The sequence below is a fragment of the Phytophthora parasitica genome, assembly GCF_000247585.1.
Source record: "Phytophthora parasitica INRA-310 unplaced genomic scaffold supercont2.3, whole genome shotgun sequence".
NCBI classification, from domain to species: Eukaryota; Oomycota; class Peronosporomycetes; order Peronosporales; family Peronosporaceae; genus Phytophthora; species Phytophthora nicotianae.
Genome location: NW_008648989.1, coordinates 1,767,335 through 1,785,661, shown reverse-complemented (window position 1 = coordinate 1,785,661; position 18,327 = coordinate 1,767,335). Strand labels below are relative to the sequence as shown.

General features: G+C 46.6%; 7 protein-coding genes across 8 annotated transcripts; 3 read left to right on the top strand and 4 right to left on the bottom strand.

Annotated features, from left to right (window-relative positions):
* Window positions 1–583: 583 nt before the first annotated feature.
* PPTG_01724 lies at window positions 584–3,546 on the top strand. 2 transcript variants are annotated; one of them, XM_008895111.1, is made up of 5 exons: window positions 584–1,245; window positions 1,306–1,407; window positions 1,490–1,630; window positions 1,698–1,823; window positions 1,881–3,546. In XM_008895111.1, the coding sequence occupies exons 1-5, from the start codon at window positions 779–781 to the stop codon at window positions 3,190–3,192; spliced, it is 2,148 nt and encodes a 715-aa protein (XP_008893359.1). In that variant the 5' UTR covers window positions 584–778; the 3' UTR covers window positions 3,193–3,546. The 2 variants fall into 2 exon arrangements, with proteins under 2 accessions (XP_008893359.1, XP_008893358.1); XM_008895110.1 differs by having other exon boundaries at window positions 1,698–3,546.
* PPTG_01723 (TKL protein kinase) lies at window positions 3,175–6,210 on the bottom strand. Its single transcript, XM_008895109.1, has 4 exons — window positions 5,317–6,210; window positions 4,991–5,245; window positions 4,842–4,907; window positions 3,175–4,780 (listed from the first exon to the last, which is right to left on the bottom strand). The coding sequence occupies exons 1-4, from the start codon at window positions 5,787–5,789 to the stop codon at window positions 3,247–3,249; spliced, it is 2,328 nt and encodes a 775-aa protein (XP_008893357.1). The 5' UTR covers window positions 5,790–6,210; the 3' UTR covers window positions 3,175–3,246.
* A 1,269-nt stretch (window positions 6,211–7,479) lies between these two features.
* PPTG_01721 (hypothetical protein) lies at window positions 7,480–9,484 on the bottom strand. The gene is made up of 2 exons (XM_008895107.1): window positions 8,854–9,484; window positions 7,480–8,790 (listed from the first exon to the last, which is right to left on the bottom strand). Exons 1-2 carry the CDS (start codon window positions 9,427–9,429, stop codon window positions 8,551–8,553), a joined length of 816 nt encoding a protein of 271 aa, XP_008893355.1. The 5' UTR covers window positions 9,430–9,484; the 3' UTR covers window positions 7,480–8,550.
* On the top strand, window positions 7,487–8,832 carry PPTG_01722 (hypothetical protein). Its single transcript, XM_008895108.1, has 2 exons — window positions 7,487–7,695; window positions 7,777–8,832. Exons 1-2 carry the CDS (start codon window positions 7,500–7,502, stop codon window positions 8,532–8,534), a joined length of 954 nt encoding a protein of 317 aa, XP_008893356.1. The 5' UTR covers window positions 7,487–7,499; the 3' UTR covers window positions 8,535–8,832.
* A 42-nt stretch (window positions 9,485–9,526) lies between the features above and the next one.
* Window positions 9,527–9,893, bottom strand: PPTG_21099 (hypothetical protein). The gene has a single exon (XM_008895552.1). The coding sequence runs from the start codon at window positions 9,876–9,878 to the stop codon at window positions 9,573–9,575; it is 306 nt and encodes a 101-aa protein (XP_008893800.1). The 5' UTR covers window positions 9,879–9,893; the 3' UTR covers window positions 9,527–9,572.
* A 374-nt stretch (window positions 9,894–10,267) lies between these two features.
* Window positions 10,268–11,909, top strand: PPTG_01720 (hypothetical protein; the record flags this gene model as incomplete). The annotated part of the gene is made up of 4 exons (XM_008895106.1): window positions 10,268–10,418; window positions 10,467–11,093; window positions 11,349–11,780; window positions 11,839–11,909. The coding sequence occupies 4 exons, from the start codon at window positions 10,268–10,270 to the stop codon at window positions 11,907–11,909; spliced, it is 1,281 nt and encodes a 426-aa protein (XP_008893354.1).
* A 2,148-nt stretch (window positions 11,910–14,057) lies between these two features.
* Window positions 14,058–14,802, bottom strand: PPTG_01719 (hypothetical protein; the record flags this gene model as incomplete). The annotated part of the gene is made up of 2 exons (XM_008895105.1): window positions 14,058–14,461; window positions 14,769–14,802. The coding sequence occupies 2 exons, from the start codon at window positions 14,800–14,802 to the stop codon at window positions 14,058–14,060; spliced, it is 438 nt and encodes a 145-aa protein (XP_008893353.1).
* Between the last annotated feature and the right edge of the window lie 3,525 nt (window positions 14,803–18,327).

Below are 18,327 nucleotides of genomic sequence, written 5' to 3'. Positions count from 1 at the left end.
AAAAAAATCGACTTCGACGTCCTTGACGGAGATAATTTTTTGGTCAGCCGATTTCTCCGAAACGGCTGAATGGATTTCTTCGTTTGAGGGCTCTACGGACGGCGGAGATACAGGGCTTTTTAATGGTGTGCCTTAGACGCTTTTTAATTAATGGTTGATTAGTAACTTTTTGTTTGACGCCGTCTCATTTGTAAAATGAAAGCTCAGTTTGGACCAAACTTTGTGACCAAGCACTAATTCTACGCCGGAAATGGATGCTGAAGCCTGGGTTGCGCAACCTCAAACGGTGCTGAAGCTTATCTCTTCTAGGGCGATGCAAGTTTGTAAAATAAAAACTTAATTTGGACCACATTCGGTGATCTAATGCAAAACTCACACCAAAAATGCGCTTTGATGGAGCCTTAGTTAGTCATCTGATGCCCAATTTATCTGGGCTATTTACGTAATAAATTGTTTAATGCAAATGCGTGAAAGTGGTCGAAACCTTTGATGCTACACGAAAATATACTTTTCTACTTGTACAATTTCGAGCAATGCACAAAACAGCCCTAGTTTACATATTTGTCAAAGTGAATCTTCGACTCGGCGCCTGCATGCATATAAGTAGATAAAGTGACGGAATTGAGGCTAAGGACCACTTCGACGAATCAGATAATCTCGTCCAACCCTTCAATGTGCACCCATCTCGACCAGTCGGGCACTTCGCGTGGGTTCAACTGAACTCCTCCGCCCAGTACACCAATCAAAACGGAATTGTGGTCCATCTGCTACGTTGGCCATGCGGGTATTCTCCTTCCTCTCGTTGTTCGTAGCCACCGCCAACGCCGCCTGCAGTCGCGACACGACTGCTTTGACCTCTGACTGCAGCTCTCAATGCTACCAAGGTCGTCCTTGCATCGCCTTCGCTGCGGACGCGTCATGCAACGCCACCACGTTCGGAACGTGCGTCAATGAAGGGAACTCGTCCAGTGGATCAGCTGCGGACTCGTGCGCCTTCGAGTGCTTTGTCAATGGACCCAAAGACTTCGCTGCCAATGGGGCCGTGGAGTTCACGGAATATGTCTTCTTTATTCCTTACGGGAGTGAACAGAGCAAGTGGGAAGCGAACTGGACGAGCTCTCAAGCGAGTACGGTGGACACACAGTTGGAGAGCGAAGTTGACGAGACGCAATTTTATCCCAGTGAATCAAATTTGGTGTTCAAGGATATTGAACCGCTAACGTTCCAGACTGAGACGACAACAGTGTAAGTAAAAAGGTTAATTGATTTTTTATTTAGAAAAGCTGATTGTTATTGTGGAAACAGAATGTTTGTCGGAGGAACGAGTGTGTGGGGAGTAAGAGGGAAAGTTTCACAAGTGAAATTGAGTGCACAGTTCCTGTCGGAGAATACGCAGTTGAAAAACATGTACGTAGAGTAATACTAGTCCTAGTACTAGTAGGATAGTGTGTGTGCTTTTCTTTCCAATTTCTGATATTTTGTGACGTAGAACGATGGTAAATCTCGGGTTTGACACGGATCCACCGCAGTCGACGTTTCCTACGACGAATGTTGAGAGCTTCCGGATGTCAAATTGTCTACTGAGCACATATCCAGCGGACTTGGAGTTCATGACGTCCGTCGTGCACGTGTGAGTAAATTGTCATTATATGCTGCTGGATTATTATAGTCAGTTAACTGACGTTTGTTGGTTATAGTGATTTTTCGCAGAATTACTTCAAAGACTACCCCGTCAAGTTCTCGCATGCTTCGATGGAGTCGCTCAACTTGTCTACAAACGCTCTAACTGCCTGCAGCGGCGACTTCCCAAACATGAAAAACCTGTACGTGTTTGATGATTTGTTTCAACACTTAACTGACGTTGTACTTCTTTGTTATAGTGATTTATCTGGAAACACACTGACAGAAATTCCATCGAATATCCTCGACATGCCAAAGCTGAAGGTGTTAAACCTTAGTGGAAATTCGTTCACGGATGTGTCACTCACAGCTGAACAAGTCACGTTCTTCCAAAGTCTAGAAACTTTCACTATCGATACTTTTGGCGACACATCACAATGCTCGGAGTCAGCACGAGTCGAAATCAGCGGTGTCACGGTTTGTACGGGTACAGGGAATGCAGAGAGCTCGTCTTCTAGCGACGGCGGCAGCAACGTTGGGGCGATTGTCGGTGGAGTTGTCGGTGCTATCGTCGTGGCAATTGTGCTTGGCGTCGCGTTCTTCTACTATCGACGTCGTAAAGCCCATGGAAAAGGCTTTGGAACCTTTACGGGTTTTTCAGATCCGACACACCGGTCTGGTCGTGGCGGAGCATCCCTTTGGAACGATCAAGAGCTGCTATCGTTGCAAGTAAATCCTGATGATATCGAGGACATTCGGAAGCTTGGAGCAGGAGCGTTTGGGGTTGTCTACTTGGCCAAGTATCGACAGAACAGACTCGTGGCTTGCAAACGTCTTAAGAAGGGAGAAGCTACGTTCGAGAATACGCAGAATTTCATCGCGGAGATCAAATTATGTGCGACTTTGGACCATCCACGCGTTGTCCAACTTCTTGGCGTTGCTTGGACGATTGAGAGCGACTTGCAGGCCATGTTTGAGTACATGTCCAAGGGAGATCTCCGTACATTTCTGGAGAAAACCAAGGCTGGACCAAAGATCTGGAACGCGGAGAAGTTACAGCTTGCTGCTGATGTTACGGAAGCTTTGGTGTACGTTCACTCGTTCGCGCCGCCGATCGTGCACCGCGATCTCAAGTCTCGTAACGTTTTACTATCTGAGGACACTCGGGGACATCTGAGTGACTTTGGAGTGGCACGAGTGCGATCCGCTAACAACACTATGACCAGTGGAGTGGGCACGGGGCGTTGGCTTGCTCCTGAAGTCATTGCAGGTAACAGAAACTACGACCAGACGAGTGATATCTTCGCTCTGGGTGTTGTTATGTCCGAGCTGGACACGCACATGTTGCCATACGAAGACGCTCGTGGAGCAGGTGGCAATCCACTGGCCGACGTCGCGATTCTGCAGCTCGTGGCTTCCGGTAAATTACTACCAACGTTCGGGTCACAGTGTCCTCCAGAGATTCACGAATTGGCCAAACGCTGCATGGCCTACAACCCACAAGACAGACCCACAGCAGTCGAAGTTGCCTTTGCACTGCGAACACTGCACAAATCCGGCGCGTTTAACTAGTTCTTGCTGCTTTTTCTCTTCGTGGTTTAATGATATTGATACTTAGTTCTATGGTTAGAGGAGTGTATAGTGTGATCGCTGGATGACTCGAAGCTCGTAGGCCACGACGTGAGCTGGAGGGCGATTTTCAGGGTCTTGATCTAGACATCGTTCGGCCAACATACGGAGTTCTGGTGGACAGCTAGCTCCAAATCTAGGACGAAGTTGACCCGTAGCCACGAGTTGTAAGATGGCAATATCATTCAGACGATTGCCATTCGCTCCACGCACATCTTCGTACGGGATCGAGTGTGTGTCCATTTCGGACAAGACAACGCCGAATGAGAAGACATCCACGGACTGATCGTACTTGCTACTGCCTGAAATGACCTCAGGCGCTAACCAGCGTCCCGTTCCGACTGCTGCAGTCATGGTCTCGTCCACTGATTTGTATCGTGACGCACCAAAATCGGTCACTTTGGCCTTCATATCACCCGTCAAAAGCACATTTCGCGACTTGAGATCGCGGTGTACCAAAGGCGGAGTGAACGAGTGCACGTACACCAAAGCCTCGATGATATCCGCAGCCAATTGCAACAATTCCTGACTCCAATGACGAGGAGAGTTCGGATCCACAAGATAGTCACGCAGATCACCGTTCTCCATGTACTCGAACAGCGCCTGCAAGTCACTCTCGATAGTCCAAGCACACCCAACTAACCGCACTACATTCGGGTGATCCAATGGAGCCACCATCTTGATCTCCTCGATGAAAGCCTGTGTTCTCTGCTTGGTCACGTGGTCGGATCGAAGTCGCTTGGAAGCTAACAATTGAGACCCGCGGTACTTAACCAGCCATACGACACCGAATGCTCCACTGCCGATCGTACCGATATCCTCAATCTCTTCATACTTGACTTGTAGTGACAGCAACTCCTCATCGTTCCAGAGTGAATACGCCGTTGAGCTTTGGTTGCTCTGTGTACTGCGCGTCGAAATACGAGGTGAGTAATTACTCTCCTCGTACTCGTAGTCGCTACAAAATCGAGGCCCTCCACTCACAGGTGTGCGTCGGCCACCACGATAGCCTTTATCAGCGGGAGACCGAGCTAGAGGTGGCGATAAACCACCGAAATACGACTCTCGAACAACTCTGGAGCGATTGTTGTGTCTTCGTACGCGACTCCTGTACAGCCAAATCCCAGCTAACACCACAGCTACGAGGACTAATAACCCTCCAACGATGGAGCCCACAATGACCAATACGTTCGATGAACTGCTGGCTTCTTCACTGTCGTCGTTTGTACTATCCGAGATGCACACAGTCAACGAATGCACTTGTAGCTGATTGGAACTGCTGCAACTGTCGATCGCATTCGTGAAGTCCGAATTTTCGAGATCAAACGTGGTGAGTTCGCTCAGAAAAGTTGCTTGATCTTGAGTAAACCACGGAGAAGTGAGCGGGTTGCCCTTCATCTTTAACTCTTTCAGGCTGTCATGAATGAAAATACTGGCTGGGATATCGGTGAAGTTGTTGTCGCTTAAGTCCAGTGTGACCAGGTTGGGGAATACAGCGCGAAAAGAGCTGAGATCATTGTCTTGAAAGCTCCTATAATATGCGGAGATTAGTCTGGATTGTTAAGATAAGTTTTCCAGGCGATGGGACGTACAGGTGGATGAGCGAGTTAAGTGCTGCTGTTGCAGCGATCTCGGTGATGTAGTTTTTGTCCAGGTCACTGTTTCAAACGTCATTAAAATGTGAAGTTTAGAATGGTTAGAGTGTACAAGATTAGAATTTAGAAATCTCAGATAAACTTACAGACTTTGAAGACTGGTAAAATTTGCAACCAGAGTCGGGAATGCAGAGAGCAGCGTGTTGGCGAGGCTCAATTTCTGCAGAGACGTTGGTAATACAGCAGGTAGCTGTTGAAGCGTAGCTGGAGTCGAGAGATCCAAGTTGTTCATCACCACATTCGTGACGTTAGATTGTGTAGAGATGACGTCGGAGGCAAATGCCACCTTCGCCACTTTGCTCTTCACCGAGGAGTTGACACTGCTGCCTCCCACCAAAACACTAACAAACAGTTACACCAAGACTCGTTAGAAACCAAAACTAACAGTAAATATCTAAGACACAATACTTACAATGATGTCACGGTTGGCTGGAGTTCGATCGTGCTGATGTTGGAGACTGCGTCATTACTCCCTGCAGCGTACGTGTCGGTCTCATCGGGGATGGCTTCAACCTGTTGCTGGAGCGAAGATTCACTGCTTTCTGCTCTCTCCTTCTCCCGACTGCTCTCGTACGACCCAAACTCTATCAAAAACGTAAAGGTTTCTGGATCGTTCAACGGCTTGTCAAAGCATTGAATCGCACACTCGTTGGTTGTGATGCACAAAGCTCCTGAAGGGCACGACGATGCGCTGTACATCACGCACGGTTCATACTGTGAGCACGCGTCGTCACAGCTCGTAGACAATGTCGACGCTGCGAGTCCGCACGTTTGTCCTGCCACTCCCTGGATCAACAGCAGCATAGCGGTCGCAACGCCCGCCTTCATGGTCAACGGGACTCGTGCTGTGTCCTGCCTCCTGCGCGTCCTACGACATCGACCCATTGGATTGAGATCGGAGCTTTCAGCCCCTTTGATAGAAATCTCAATTGATTTCGGGCCGTCCGAAGCGTTCGAAGCTTCTTAGTCCTTTTGGCAGGTGACAGCGCTGCCTTTTTCTTCCAACTTTGAGTGGAGCACTAACGTGTACTGCACCCAGAGCTGCACTTGAGTCGCTGCGAGCCGCTAGGTCGACAGGCAGCTGGTCAATCGGAAAGCTCGGAAATCAGTCCGAGAGGATGACACTGCTGGTACTGGTAGCGAAACACTTATCCAGTCTGGACTCTAAAGAGCGAAGAGAGTTTTGTTGAGTGAAGCGGGAGTGGAGCCTCTTGGGTCAAGACTTGGAGTCACCAAGTTGGTAAGGCATGTGGCTATCCTCCCTTCACCCTCTGCGTGAGGCTGGCGTGGAGTGCCACCATCCCGCTGGTTGTCAACTCGAAGGGCTGGACGCATGCAAGGTTGACGCTTCATTAAGGAGCTCACTACTGCCTATCTCGATAATATCAATTTTATTCAAGTATGTAAGCAGGTGCTTTTACGTGCGTTGATGACCTTATAAGCTGATACTATTGGCATAGGAAGGCTTACCAGTAGATTGTTGCGACCGGCTGAAAGTGGTACTTTGGCGTGCAAAATCTAGGTTGGGGCTCATTTATGAGGAGAAACAGGCCGGACGTAGGATTTTGCTGATTGTGCTGACTAGTTTGCCAGTTTTTGGCGCTTGGCGAATCCCTTGTTGCACCGAAGTCGGCGCGATCGTTGATGTTTGCGGGCTCAAAGTGAACGGAGCAAGCAGGAAGCTCGTTCAGCCACGCCTCTGCAGCGGCCGGACGAACGCAAGTCCTTTCTTCAGTCCAGAGGTCCGTGACTCGTGGAGGGAGAGAGGCTGTCAATGGAAATTTCATTGGAATGTCCAATTGCATCTCGGTGGCGCTTGCTTTGGGTTAACAATGCGGGTCACCAGGCCCAAGGGAATGCGATACCAAAGGAGAGGGGTTGGACGTTAGAAAATACGAGAGTAGAGTACGTATATTACATGTACGGCATTGGGGGCACTTGGTTCCATTCAGAGTTGATTCACTCCTTGGATTCTGCCGATTTAACTTGAACCGGAACTAGGATTCATTGTGGTATGTAAGTTACCCATTACGGACCAGGTCGAAGTAATATAGCTGGTCACCGCGAGAGCTGGTACACGTAAAAACACAAATGAGGACTATTAATTAAGCTCACTTCGCTGTCAGAACCTAGTAAGATGTGTCTGAAATCCAAGGTCACGTGTTACCCCCACATTCACGTCTGTTATTCGCCGGTTCTATTATATTTTCGGCCCTATCAGAGGAAAACTCAGGCAACGGGGATACTTGCGAAATTGCTTCATATTGATGAATGGGTGTAATAAGTCTCGGAAGAGGATACTTAAATGATACTGTACCCATCATACCTACTTTGATACAAAAAATTTGATTTCTAAAATAACTTTTAAAATTAAATAGGTATAAAGCAATGATGTCAGAAATCAAATATTCGAAAAATAATTTATTAATAATAGATACATTTTTATCTGAAACCTGCAAAAATATAAAATAATGGTACTTGCAAGATTCAAAATAGCTTTATTGAATTATTTAAAATCTATTTCTCTACCACTACTACTATTACTACTACTACTACTACTACTACTACTACTACTACAACTACAACTAATCTTCGATGCCGCGCAATTCTCGTCGTCGCAGCCCCAGTCCTCAGAGCGACGCTGAGACCCGCAAGGTGCTGCCAGCGCGCAGTTCTCGCGGTACCCGCATCCACAAGCTCATTGGGGAAGAAGCTGAAGCAGATGCATCGTTCTGGGGCCAAGCAGCGTGGCAAGAAGATGGCGAAGACGAGGACTATTCCACCGAAGCAGGTATCCATCCACTCTCTCGCATTGTCAAGACTATTTCATTATCTTTTCTCACTGAACTCGATGTTTTGTATGGATCTACAGAGGAGGAAGACATCGTAGACTCGGATTTTGACGACGAAGAAGCACCAGATGAAGAAATCCACGACGCTGAAGAGGACGAGAAGCCTACGAAGCGCAAACGCTCGGCGACGAGTTCTGGACGATACAAAGAGCCCATCCAGCCTCGTCCAGCTAAACGGAAAGCAGCATCCACAGTACAAAAGACCCCATTAGCCACTACTGCACCTACAACGCCAGTATTTGAGTATGTAGCGCCGACAGTACGGTCGTCGACAGCCAGGAAGTCGTCGGAGTCGTCGGAAATGAGACGACGAGCGTCACATGAAGCAGCGAAGTTAGCGGCAAAGAACAAGAAGCCGGTAGTGGAGAAAACTGGTAATCGATTGACACAGGCGCAGCTAATTGCTGAAGCTGTGAGGACCGAAGTGGAGAACACGCAGTCGCTGCAGCGATTGGAGCAGCTGGAAGAGGAGAAGAAGGCCGAGAGTGTCGCCCCTAAAGCCCCCTTTACAGGCAGCATGGTGAGGTATTACAGTAAACTCGGAGCACCCAAGACCATCACGTTCATCAACACACTAGACTACCCGCCGATTTTCAACCAACCAAAGCCCAAGAAGAGAATCAGTTCGCAAGAACAGAAGATCAACAGGCTGAAGCAGGAACAAGAAGAAGACGATGATGACGAAAGTGTGCAGGACGAAGACGTGGAAGAGAAGGATAGCCAGCAGCACGGTTTGTTACAGAATAACACGCCGGCAGCCGCCAAAGCAGCGGCTTGAGCCATCGAATGCTCCTCTAGTTTTCCTTCTTCTTGGTCGCCTGAGCCAACGCCTTGTTGGTAGCTCCCCAGAACAGCAACACCTGCAGTACCAGGGTGCCGTTGAGCAGGATAGCCACACCAAAGCCCGCCACTTGCACTGGATCGCCCGTCTCCTGCATAGTCGTGAACAACCGAGCGATGGAGCCGGCCAAGTTGAGCACCAGTGTGATCAACGCCAACTGACCCGTGTGGCCCTGCTTGAAGTTTGATAAAATCTACAGCATAAACATAATATTCAGATTTCATTTTACCACTATTAAAAATGAGGTAGAGCTTACCTGCGGGATGCGAGCCACGATACTCACAGGAATTCCCGCGGACGCCAGGAGCCACTGGTGCTCATCGGGAATGGAGAACATACCAGCCGCCATGGCAGCGAACACCAATACGAGGCTGAATCGCGTGGACATAGGGATCTTGGGCGTGTAGAACGACCAGAGTAGCAATACCAGGATGATATTCTGCGCCAGGATCACCATATTCTCGCCCCATGTCGACAGAGGGTAGCCGCGCAGCACATTGTAGATGGTGTTGGACAGGTAGAGCACTACTTCCATGTAGAACGCACTGGGCGTGAGGCCAGTGACATCCTTGGCGCTCAGGATCTTGAGGATCTGTGGCAGCTTGAGGATGAGGCTGCCAGTGATGATCGCATAGCTCAACGCCTTGCTGATCACAGATTTAATACACTCCACGTTGCCGAAGTCGTGGTGAGTGGCAAACGCCTCAAAGCACTGAGGAGTGAATAGCCCCAAGACAAGCTCATCGTCGGCTTTCTTCTCCGCCGTCGTGGAGCTAGTCAGCATGGCTGTGGCCAGCGCCAGCGCCGCGCAGATTTGGGTCATTTTCGCCATCGTGAGGGGAGCAATTGACAGAGGATGAGATTGGTGGGCGCCACGTTAATTGTATCGAAATGATTGAATGTAATTGGACTTAGACATGGATTTAGTAAGGGGCCAAATGACTTTGTTATTGTATGCCTCAACTTGAAGCACGGTTAGTTCCTCACAAGACGACCACTTCGAGTACGCGCACAACTTCTGTCGTAGGGGATGTGGCAGTCTCGCTCTTGCTGGAGAAGGGCCCGTAGGCGAGCAACTTCTTCTAATAGTGCGTTTTCTCTCTCCTCTGCAGCTCGCCGGGCTTGTTCCTCCAGTACCAGTCTTCTCTGAAGATTGTCGAGCGTCCGCTTTGAGCCAAGGACCCAGTCCTTAAAGCTATTTAGATCCGATATGCTGCTTGCGAGGCGATCATGGGTTTCCTTCAGCTCCTGAATCGCGGCACAGTAATCTCGACCGGCCATGGCGACGAGAGGGACGGCGGCCCCGCTGCTGGTCTAATTTGCAACTGAGAAAACTACTTGGGCGCTGACAGCGTGCACTCTTGGTTAAGTTCAATCATTCAGGTCAATATCTATCTGTTTGGTTATTGCCATCAGTTCCTTCTTTTAATTTTACAAATATATTAATAGCACAACAATGCGTATTATTGGGTCCATTTCCGATAGTTCTTGACAATCGAACGAGGATGACTGCTACACTTGGGTCAAAGCTCCTACGTGCCTGGAAGGGTTGGCAAGTTAGCTGCTATGGTGGAAGATACTCGATTCATCGACTACTTGCCCTGGAGACTTACACAAAGAATACCCCACTTTGGAGAGTCCTTCTCGTATGTATCGGCACTCCACTACCCATGGCAACTCTTATTTTCATTCAAGAATCGATGCCACTGCGGGATCCAAAAGAAGGTTGGAGTGCGAACTACGGCCAGTGGATACGAGCTGCGATGCTGACGTTTGTGATAACTTACTCAACAACAAGTCCAGTGGGCCATTTCATTGACGGTATTGCTTTTTCTGTGCGTCAACTTGTGGTGTTTTGTACTTGCGTAGCGGTTCTTCTCTGCGCGTGTACAATGGCCATAGCCGCCTACGTTATTTTCCCGATCCCGTTCTCTGTGCTAACGATGACTCCGGTCTACAATATCCTGTATATCGTTGCCTTTCGACTTGTAATGGGGACGGATGTCATCCGTCGCACGAAGGCCCAACCTGAGCAATTCAAGCGGTATATGAACAACTTACATGCTCAAATTTTAATGATGTTCGTGTATCCGATCTATGAGGTTTTGTTTCGTACCGCTCAAGGCTCACACTATCAACTCTTCGTGATTTTACTCTTGCCGATTATCAAGGTGGTCATAAAAAATATTATGCGCAAGTGCACAATGCACGCAGAAGACATGGTTCCAGAGGCAGTTATCTTTACAGTGGACTTCTTCAACGCGATTTACGTGGCCACGTGCATGCAGACTGCCTCTTCCGCTGTATCCATCGTGATTATTGTTCTCACCGACCTATCGCAAACAATTATCATGTTGTACGGACTGCATCGTCGAACCGCTGTCATCTCATCCGCTCTCACTCAAACCGTCCAAAAACCGCACAAGGACCAGTTTCTTAGCGTTCTCTGTGAACTGTGTCGAAACCCCGAGATTTTTAAAAAGCAACTTCGAGCAGGTATTACTCTTCGCTCTTGTTTCTCTTACGACCTATCTGTTGCGGACGTAAGCCTTCTGGATACACTAGACGTTACAATGAAAGACGTCGATACTGTTTTTAAGAGACCGACGAATTCTGCGGCGATTGTACCATATCCAACTACATCAGACATACCAACAAACCATAAGCCCCGTTGGTTTTGCTTTCGTATTGGTATCGGCTCAGTGCATCCTACAACTGACGTGGTCGACTTGACAACTCGTGTATTTACAGACAAAAGGCGTCCAACACGAAGTCGTAAGCCTACCCGACGGAAGACTGCAGAGCACCCTACATTTTTGCGAGATTCACTCGAAGCGCTGTTTAGTACCGAGTGCCTTGTTCTCACCAGTTATTTGGAATCTGTGATCCCGATGTTTTACACGACGTATATATTAGTTATGGTGCATTTGCCAAGCTCCAAATACCACACAGAAATGGTTGGAATCACTGCAGAGAATGTTGGCGCTAGGATTTCGCCTGTTTTCATGTTTGGCTTACTGCAGATCGCTTCGTTGCTGCTGTTGCTGGTTACGATCAAGCGTAATTGTTTGATGAGAGCACTTTACCAACTCGCGTTCGTCCTTGAGTCACAGAAACTGTTGGTCCAAACCAAACTTATTGTCTGGATGATGATTACATTGTGCTTCCGTGTCATGCACTTCGGTAGGTTTTGTGAAAGAGGTTCTGTTGTGGTGTTTGATAACTCATTGCTTTTTAACAGGAGTCGACTTCACGTTTAAATTTTCTGGTTTTGGGTATAAAATCTCATCATCAAGCCCTGGGTGGCCATAATAGTACTCACACGAACTGTGTTGTAGCTTGTGAGGCCTAGAGAACTCACACAAAAACACGCAGTTATCAACGATTCTTGAGAATGTTATACACTTGATTTAACAACGTGTATCGAATGATAATGGAATATACATATTATTTCATAATCTCGATAGCACTTAAAAACGAACTTTAGCTCGATCAGGAAAACCTTCGAGGCAGAAGAAAATTGCTGCGGTATGTTTCGGCAAAAGACTACTCCAGCATGTTAAGTAGAAGCTGTCATACCGATCTTCTAGACAGCAAGCACACTATATACATATTGCTGGTGGTGCAGAATGATGAACGGTGTGACCAGTGAAAACGTGGGCTCTATCGTTCTTTCTGTTTTCGTCTTCGGATTACTACATGAAGTTTTTTTTTCGGACGCTAGTGGCTATAGTAAAGCGCAGGAGCGGAATGAGGGCTTTACAGCTCCTCACATTCAGATCCGAAGAGGAGAGATCGATGAGTCATTGAAAGTATTGTGATTTTGGGTTGTGATCACATTATGTAATCTCATCGCTGATTTCGTGGTGGATTTTACTTTCAAATTCGAAGGGCTTGACTATCACTTTTACTGTTCAAGCTGCAATGCGTCATGTTGCTGTAGAATATTTCTTCCTTTAATGTATGTGTTTCCCGACGAAGTTAATTGATCGACACAGTCAGCTACCAAGGCTACTTGTTTTTCCATTAAAGTGGAGGGATTAGAGCGGGCACTTGGTATTGTTACCAACTATCTCGAGTGGGTATTCATTAGCGATGACGATGAGAAAATTCGACGGATGAATACAACGCTCAAAGTCTATGGAACGGTGCCTTCACCTCAGTCACTTAGAGAAATTGTCGGCATGATTTATGGGATGCTCTCGAACAACACTTGCTGAAGGGATAAGGGATACGTACTGCTTGTAACATCCTGGACGGTTGGACTGATCGATTGCATTGTTGCGCTTCGAAGGATTTTTTAAATTTATTTTTCATCTTGATAAGTATAAAGTTAGTAATATACGAACATGGCGTACTCACCTGAACAATATCAAGCTAATAAAGAGCGCATCATTATTACCAACGCACACGCGAAGCACGCTTGACCTACCAAAAGGGGTACGATGATTAATAGTCATTCTAGCCCGAGCCTACTGTAGAATTCTATTCTCAGGAGCCCAAAATTACTCAAGTAACTCAAACCTAGCAAATAATTCCTATTGCCTTTGATACTTCTGTTATATAAGATTGCCACAGGATAGTCGTACCCAACATAATGGATTTCCCTCCCAATATTAAATACACGTAATTTCTGGTTGTATCTAAAAACAAGTTCCTTAATTTAATCAAGCATGCCATACAAAACACATCAATGTTTCTTGTGGCGGCCAAGTCCCACATCATTTGTAAATTACTGAAGACGAAAGTAATTTATTAGGATGAGTGTCTTCCGAAGCTACGCTCAACAAACAGAGATGGAAAGCCGACGGAATCTAAAGGGAATAGAGAAAGCGGTTAATACATACCTTTGGCTATTAACCTACCTCGTTGCTGTAGTCCGCTTCCTTCTTAATTAATTAATCGCGATAAGCTCTCTCTCTCTCTCTCTCTCTCTCTAAGTTAAAATGTATATTGCTGTGGTTATAACCGAGCCTACATTGATAAGTTCATAACAGAGTGTCTGTACGTTGTCGTAAACCAAACCGAAAATACTTGGACAGCTTTATTTCGTGGAATCATTTGCTTTCAAGCTAAGTTTCAACTATATTTGGAACAAGCGCGCAGCAACGACGACGTAAAATTACAATAATCCAAGTAGAATATCCGGCGCTACTCGTTCTTACTGAATGAAGATTTGTCCAAACTACCGACAAAGGTGTATCATTTCGCAAAGATTTAGCTGGAGTGCAGCAAAATCACAAGTCTGCGGAGTACACTAGCCGTGGAAGTTTATTCTTACTGTAAGTAGTCCTTATCAATACTCGACAGGAACCATTTGCAAGTTGTTGCTAGGACTGCAGCAATAATTACAGTAAACTAGAATGATAATCCAGAGCTTCCCCGTGCAAAACACGGTATTAGTTTGATTGGGGCAAAGGTAGTTAGAACCGGAAATCCATAGGTTAGATGGCTTCTGCTCTAACCTCCTGCTTTCTGCTTCATGACCTTCAAGTAGTGCTGGTAAAACGGATCCTTGGCCAGCTCATTCTTGCTCAACTCCTGTCCTCTCGGCCTCAGTAGCCCCAAAAATTCCTTCACATGATGGTCTTCTCTGTTTGTTTTAGCCCAAATCTGTGCTCTCGCCATCTTTTCCAACGGTGTAGCGTTCTTATCGAAAAATACTTCAGGTCGATTATAACTAGAGCCGAACATGTTAATCATGTGCTCATCAAAGTCAGCGGCGAAGTGCTTGTAGACCCGAAACTCTTCCGTACTCTGAATGTTCTTAAGCACAGCTGTAATTTCTTCGTAAGTCAAGTCTTTTTTGGCAGGAACCAGTTTGTTGAGCCCCACTAGGTTCCACCACTTGTAGGTGCTATCACCTAGGCGGATCTAATCAGTGTTTCCAGTTCGTAAAAACACAATAACTTGATCTCGAATCTGCTCCACAATGATCACGATGTTGAAATCAGAACGTAAACAATGATCTCGATTATTACTAATAAATTGTTACGAAGATTGAAAGGGACCGTAAACAATATTTGCCTACATGTACGGAACTGATTAAAGCAACATTGAAATATTACTGATCGACAACATTGATACACCCAATGTTGGAGATCGGCAACATTGAACTCGCGTTAGTTTGCCGAGTGGGCCAATGTTGGCCATCGTCAACATTGAAAGTACCACAGTGTTTGTCAATGTTGGCCTTGAAAAACATTGAGATGGATGCGAAAGCTGAATATTTAGTTTTTGGCTTAAGAAAATGACAATAGTCTGATTGTGCGACTTATGTTGAAATGATATTGTAAGAGCTTAAAGCCGCAACTTGAGCGGACGAAAACCCGTAAAAACCTATTCAAATCAACGGCATCCAACTTATACCAGCTGAAAGGACTCACGTATTTCCAGTATTATTTGCATGACTACATAGTGAATACACAGCTTGTGCAAGTGTTCAGGATGATTATTGCCCGTCCTCTAGGAATCTGTCCGCGCTAGCTTCAGCTGCATCAAATACAGTACTACTGTCGGAGCAGGGACGACAATTTTGACATCTGGAGCGCAAACTAAATACCATAACATTCGGAGCCGGAGAATCATTTTGGTTTGGGCAGAGAGTGATCCAGTGTTCATCGCCAGCCCTTCCATCCTATTGTGTAAGAAGCACCAAGCCACTGCCGTAGTCAGAACACCACAACTACTGCCATCACCTTGTTTAGGTCCTTCAAGGATCTCTACTTTCCAACGGCGGATAATTTCGGTAGTAGCTAATTGCCCTGAGCTACCAGGCAAATATGCTGAGTATTTTCTCCGCGCGTCCAACCAGTCATCAATTTTTGGCAACAACATTTCTTTCACTCTGGCCTCTGTCTCATCGGTAAATGTGTCGTTGCGAAGTGGATCATACAGTAAAACCTTGAAGGCCCGCATATCAATCAATGCAAGAGTCCAATGTACATTTTTGTCGCCAGGATTACGGTCAAGCTCGAGCTCGGCAAGACTTTGGTGAGTCCGAGTTGCAGGTCAGTGAAGATGTCTTGGACATTGAGGCACGCGCCGAGAGACCTATCGATGAAGAACAGATTTACGGCAACAACAGCTATGGGACTCGAGGCACGCAACACGAGTTAAGATAGGACGCTTGGACGCGTTCCAATCTGCGTAACAAGGAGCCTGGCGAAGGCGTAAGGATGGTAGACGCAGCCAGCTCGATTTCTACCTGCATTTGTTTCTCATTAATAAATTTTCCATCTTCGGAACAATTACCCCGGGTTTCGCGACAATTTTCAATGTTGCAAGGAGAAACAGCCAGCGCCCAGTCGAGACGACATTTGTGCTTGACACTCCAACGTGAGCTCATGCTGCATTGGGGACTCACAAAAAAGCCAGACCGTGTTGCTCGCACATTTTTTGTATCGATAGCGAAATAGCCGAATCATTGAGCCATGAATTACCAGGTAGACATCGCAAAAATTTATCAACCGGAAATGTTGCACCCGAAAACCGGCCTGACCCTACTGGCACAGTTGTGGATAGTGACATTAACGCCACTCGTGTAGCCACATCACTCGCAACCTAGCATCCTTCTCACAAATTTCGAGACTGTCAATGCTTCGATCGTCGATTGAATCCCAATCAGTTTCCAGCCATTGCAACGACTTATCCTTTACACGATGAAGAGCTTTGAACCTATAGAAGTCCTGCATCGTATGAAGCAGAGATCTACAAGAAATATAGTATTTCAGTCATCGTTAGAACACGAACGCATACCCTCTGATTACAATACTCACTGGCGGAACGTGACTCCTCCTTTCAAAACCACTGCAAACTCAGATGTGCTCTCGTTATTTTCCGCACTGCTGTGATCGCTTCGATGTCTTTCTCAACAATTACCTGTCCGAACACCACAGATAGCGATCGAATGGCATTGTCCACTCCATCAGCAGTTGCAGTTGGTCAAAACTTTGAATCGTTCTTTTTATCCCAACCACGAGGATATAGTTCGAGCATTTTACTTACTTTGGTGTGCTTGCGACTGTGACTCAGCCAGACCAAAAGCTCGTTGATTGTCAATCCATGACTCCAGAATTCAATTTGTCCGGATACATTTTCAGGTTCGGGTTGCCTTGCAGCTACTGGTATCTCGCTAGCCATAACCAATCGACTCTGTACGAGCTTTTGGTAGATCCGCGTCTCCGCTGATTGTTTTAGACCCAGTGTGGATAGACGGAGGTAGCGAGAGGGTTTTTAACACCAGTGTGCCTGCAGTATTGGAAAATGATGAACTTGTCAATGTAGCTCCATCCGTAACATTGCGACCGGCCCCTCTAACGCTAAGCACAACGCCTACAGTATCTATTGCTGGCGATTCTGGGCAATCCAACGTAACTCGTGGCTCAGCTGTCCAAAGAGTGCTCCTAAAAGATGTTGAACTTGGACCATCGTTCCTTTGTCGTTGTTCATATGAGATGTGCTGCTCCACCTTTTTCTCTGCTTTGGCCGCAGTGATAATTTTCTTCTCTACATTAGAATCCGACTAGCTTGGCCGATCAAGGCATCCACCATCATTGCAAATTGATAAATCTAACGTGGAAGTGTCACTGTCATTGGCATCGCTTTGGTGTGTTAATACTCCAGTCTCAACGACAGTAGTCGTCGTCGTCTTTTCATCGTACCTTGAGGCAGTAAACTTGTTACTAGTGGTCGTTCCTCCATCAATCGTGGTAATTCGAAACGATCAGCACAGTTGCTTTTGGTATCGCCCTTGTTGTTGGCATCGTCGTCGAGCTTTAACAGCGCGGCGCGAAGGTCGGAACATGCGACAGCCACCAAATCCATCTTCTGATAAAGCTTCGACGATGATGAAGAGACGAGTTCATCAACAATAGACTGAACTGCAGCCATTGCAATTTTAAACTTTTTAACATCACTTTTTACCGTTGGCGGACTTCCTGTACGCTCTTTTTTCATCACGATCTTTCAATTGGATCTCTGGCGCTTTCGATCCTGGAAGTGATCGACCTGAAGTAGAGATTGCCACAGCAACCCCGTCAGTCCAGGTAATTTCACGGAGTGCCTCATTAAGTGTTGTAGCTTCTTTTAGGATTGGAATCAGGTGTTGTGCGCCAGTGTACCTCCAACGATCCGCAACAATCGACGTCGGTAGAAACGTACATTCCAAAACATCTAACAGCTCATACATGATGTGCTTGCATGGGAGTCGAAATGTGCTGAAAACTGGCAATCGCAAGAATTCCCGTCCAACCGCGGATGGAATTGTTTACCGAGACGGTTCTGTACTATATCAAACCCGCTGCCCTGGCCGACCACTCCAAATCCCAATTTGATCTGCATATACCACGAAAATTCATCGAGCACGATTCTAGAAAAAAAAAAAAACGCTAATTGAGCTGCTCATTTCTCGTATTGGGTCGGGATAACTTGGGTCGTAGCGTGAAGTGCAACTCTACTTTATCAACTTCGCGCGCAGTTCTCTCATCAAAGTGTTCTGATGCAGAAAGATGCCACCAAGACACTTATACAGTGTAGTAGTTAGATTCAGCAAAGTCTTCCTTCCACGTTGCTTCCAAGCGGTAAGTTGTGGTGTTACCGGCCGTGAAGTAGGAGGAACGAGCATGTGCTGCCCACATGCTCTTGTAATTCATCCCGTTGTTTTTCCACGTACGCGTAGAACGATGGAGATACGTTGGTGCATTCACGCTTCAGCGATTTCCACTATTCT

Bases quoted from the DNA above. Each gene is read 5' to 3' on its own strand.
- PPTG_01723 (XM_008895109.1), bottom strand. From the start codon at position 5,789: ATGGGTCGATGTCGTAGGACGCGCAGGAGGCAGGACACAGCACGAGTC. The intron at 4,908-4,990 runs GTAAGTTTATCT...CGTTTGAAACAG, and splicing joins TTTACCAGTCTTCAAAGTCT to TGACCTGGACAAAAACTACA. The intron at 4,781-4,841 runs GTACGTCCCATC...CGCATATTATAG, and splicing joins CTTAACTCGCTCATCCACCT to GAGCTTTCAAGACAATGATC.
- PPTG_21099 (XM_008895552.1), bottom strand. From the start codon at position 9,878: ATGGCCGGTCGAGATTACTGTGCCGCGATTCAGGAGCTGAAGGAAACC.
- PPTG_01721 (XM_008895107.1), bottom strand. From the start codon at position 9,429: ATGGCGAAAATGACCCAAATCTGCGCGGCGCTGGCGCTGGCCACAGCC. The intron at 8,791-8,853 runs GTAAGCTCTACC...TTTATGCTGTAG, and splicing joins TCGTGGCTCGCATCCCGCAG to ATTTTATCAAACTTCAAGCA.
- PPTG_01722 (XM_008895108.1), top strand. From the start codon at position 7,500: ATGCCGCGCAATTCTCGTCGTCGCAGCCCCAGTCCTCAGAGCGACGCT. The intron at 7,696-7,776 runs GTATCCATCCAC...ATGGATCTACAG, and splicing joins GGACTATTCCACCGAAGCAG to AGGAGGAAGACATCGTAGAC.
- PPTG_01724 (XM_008895110.1), top strand. From the start codon at position 779: ATGCGGGTATTCTCCTTCCTCTCGTTGTTCGTAGCCACCGCCAACGCC. The intron at 1,408-1,489 runs GTACGTAGAGTA...TTTGTGACGTAG, and splicing joins AATACGCAGTTGAAAAACAT to AACGATGGTAAATCTCGGGT. The intron at 1,631-1,697 runs GTGAGTAAATTG...TGTTGGTTATAG, and splicing joins ATGACGTCCGTCGTGCACGT to TGATTTTTCGCAGAATTACT.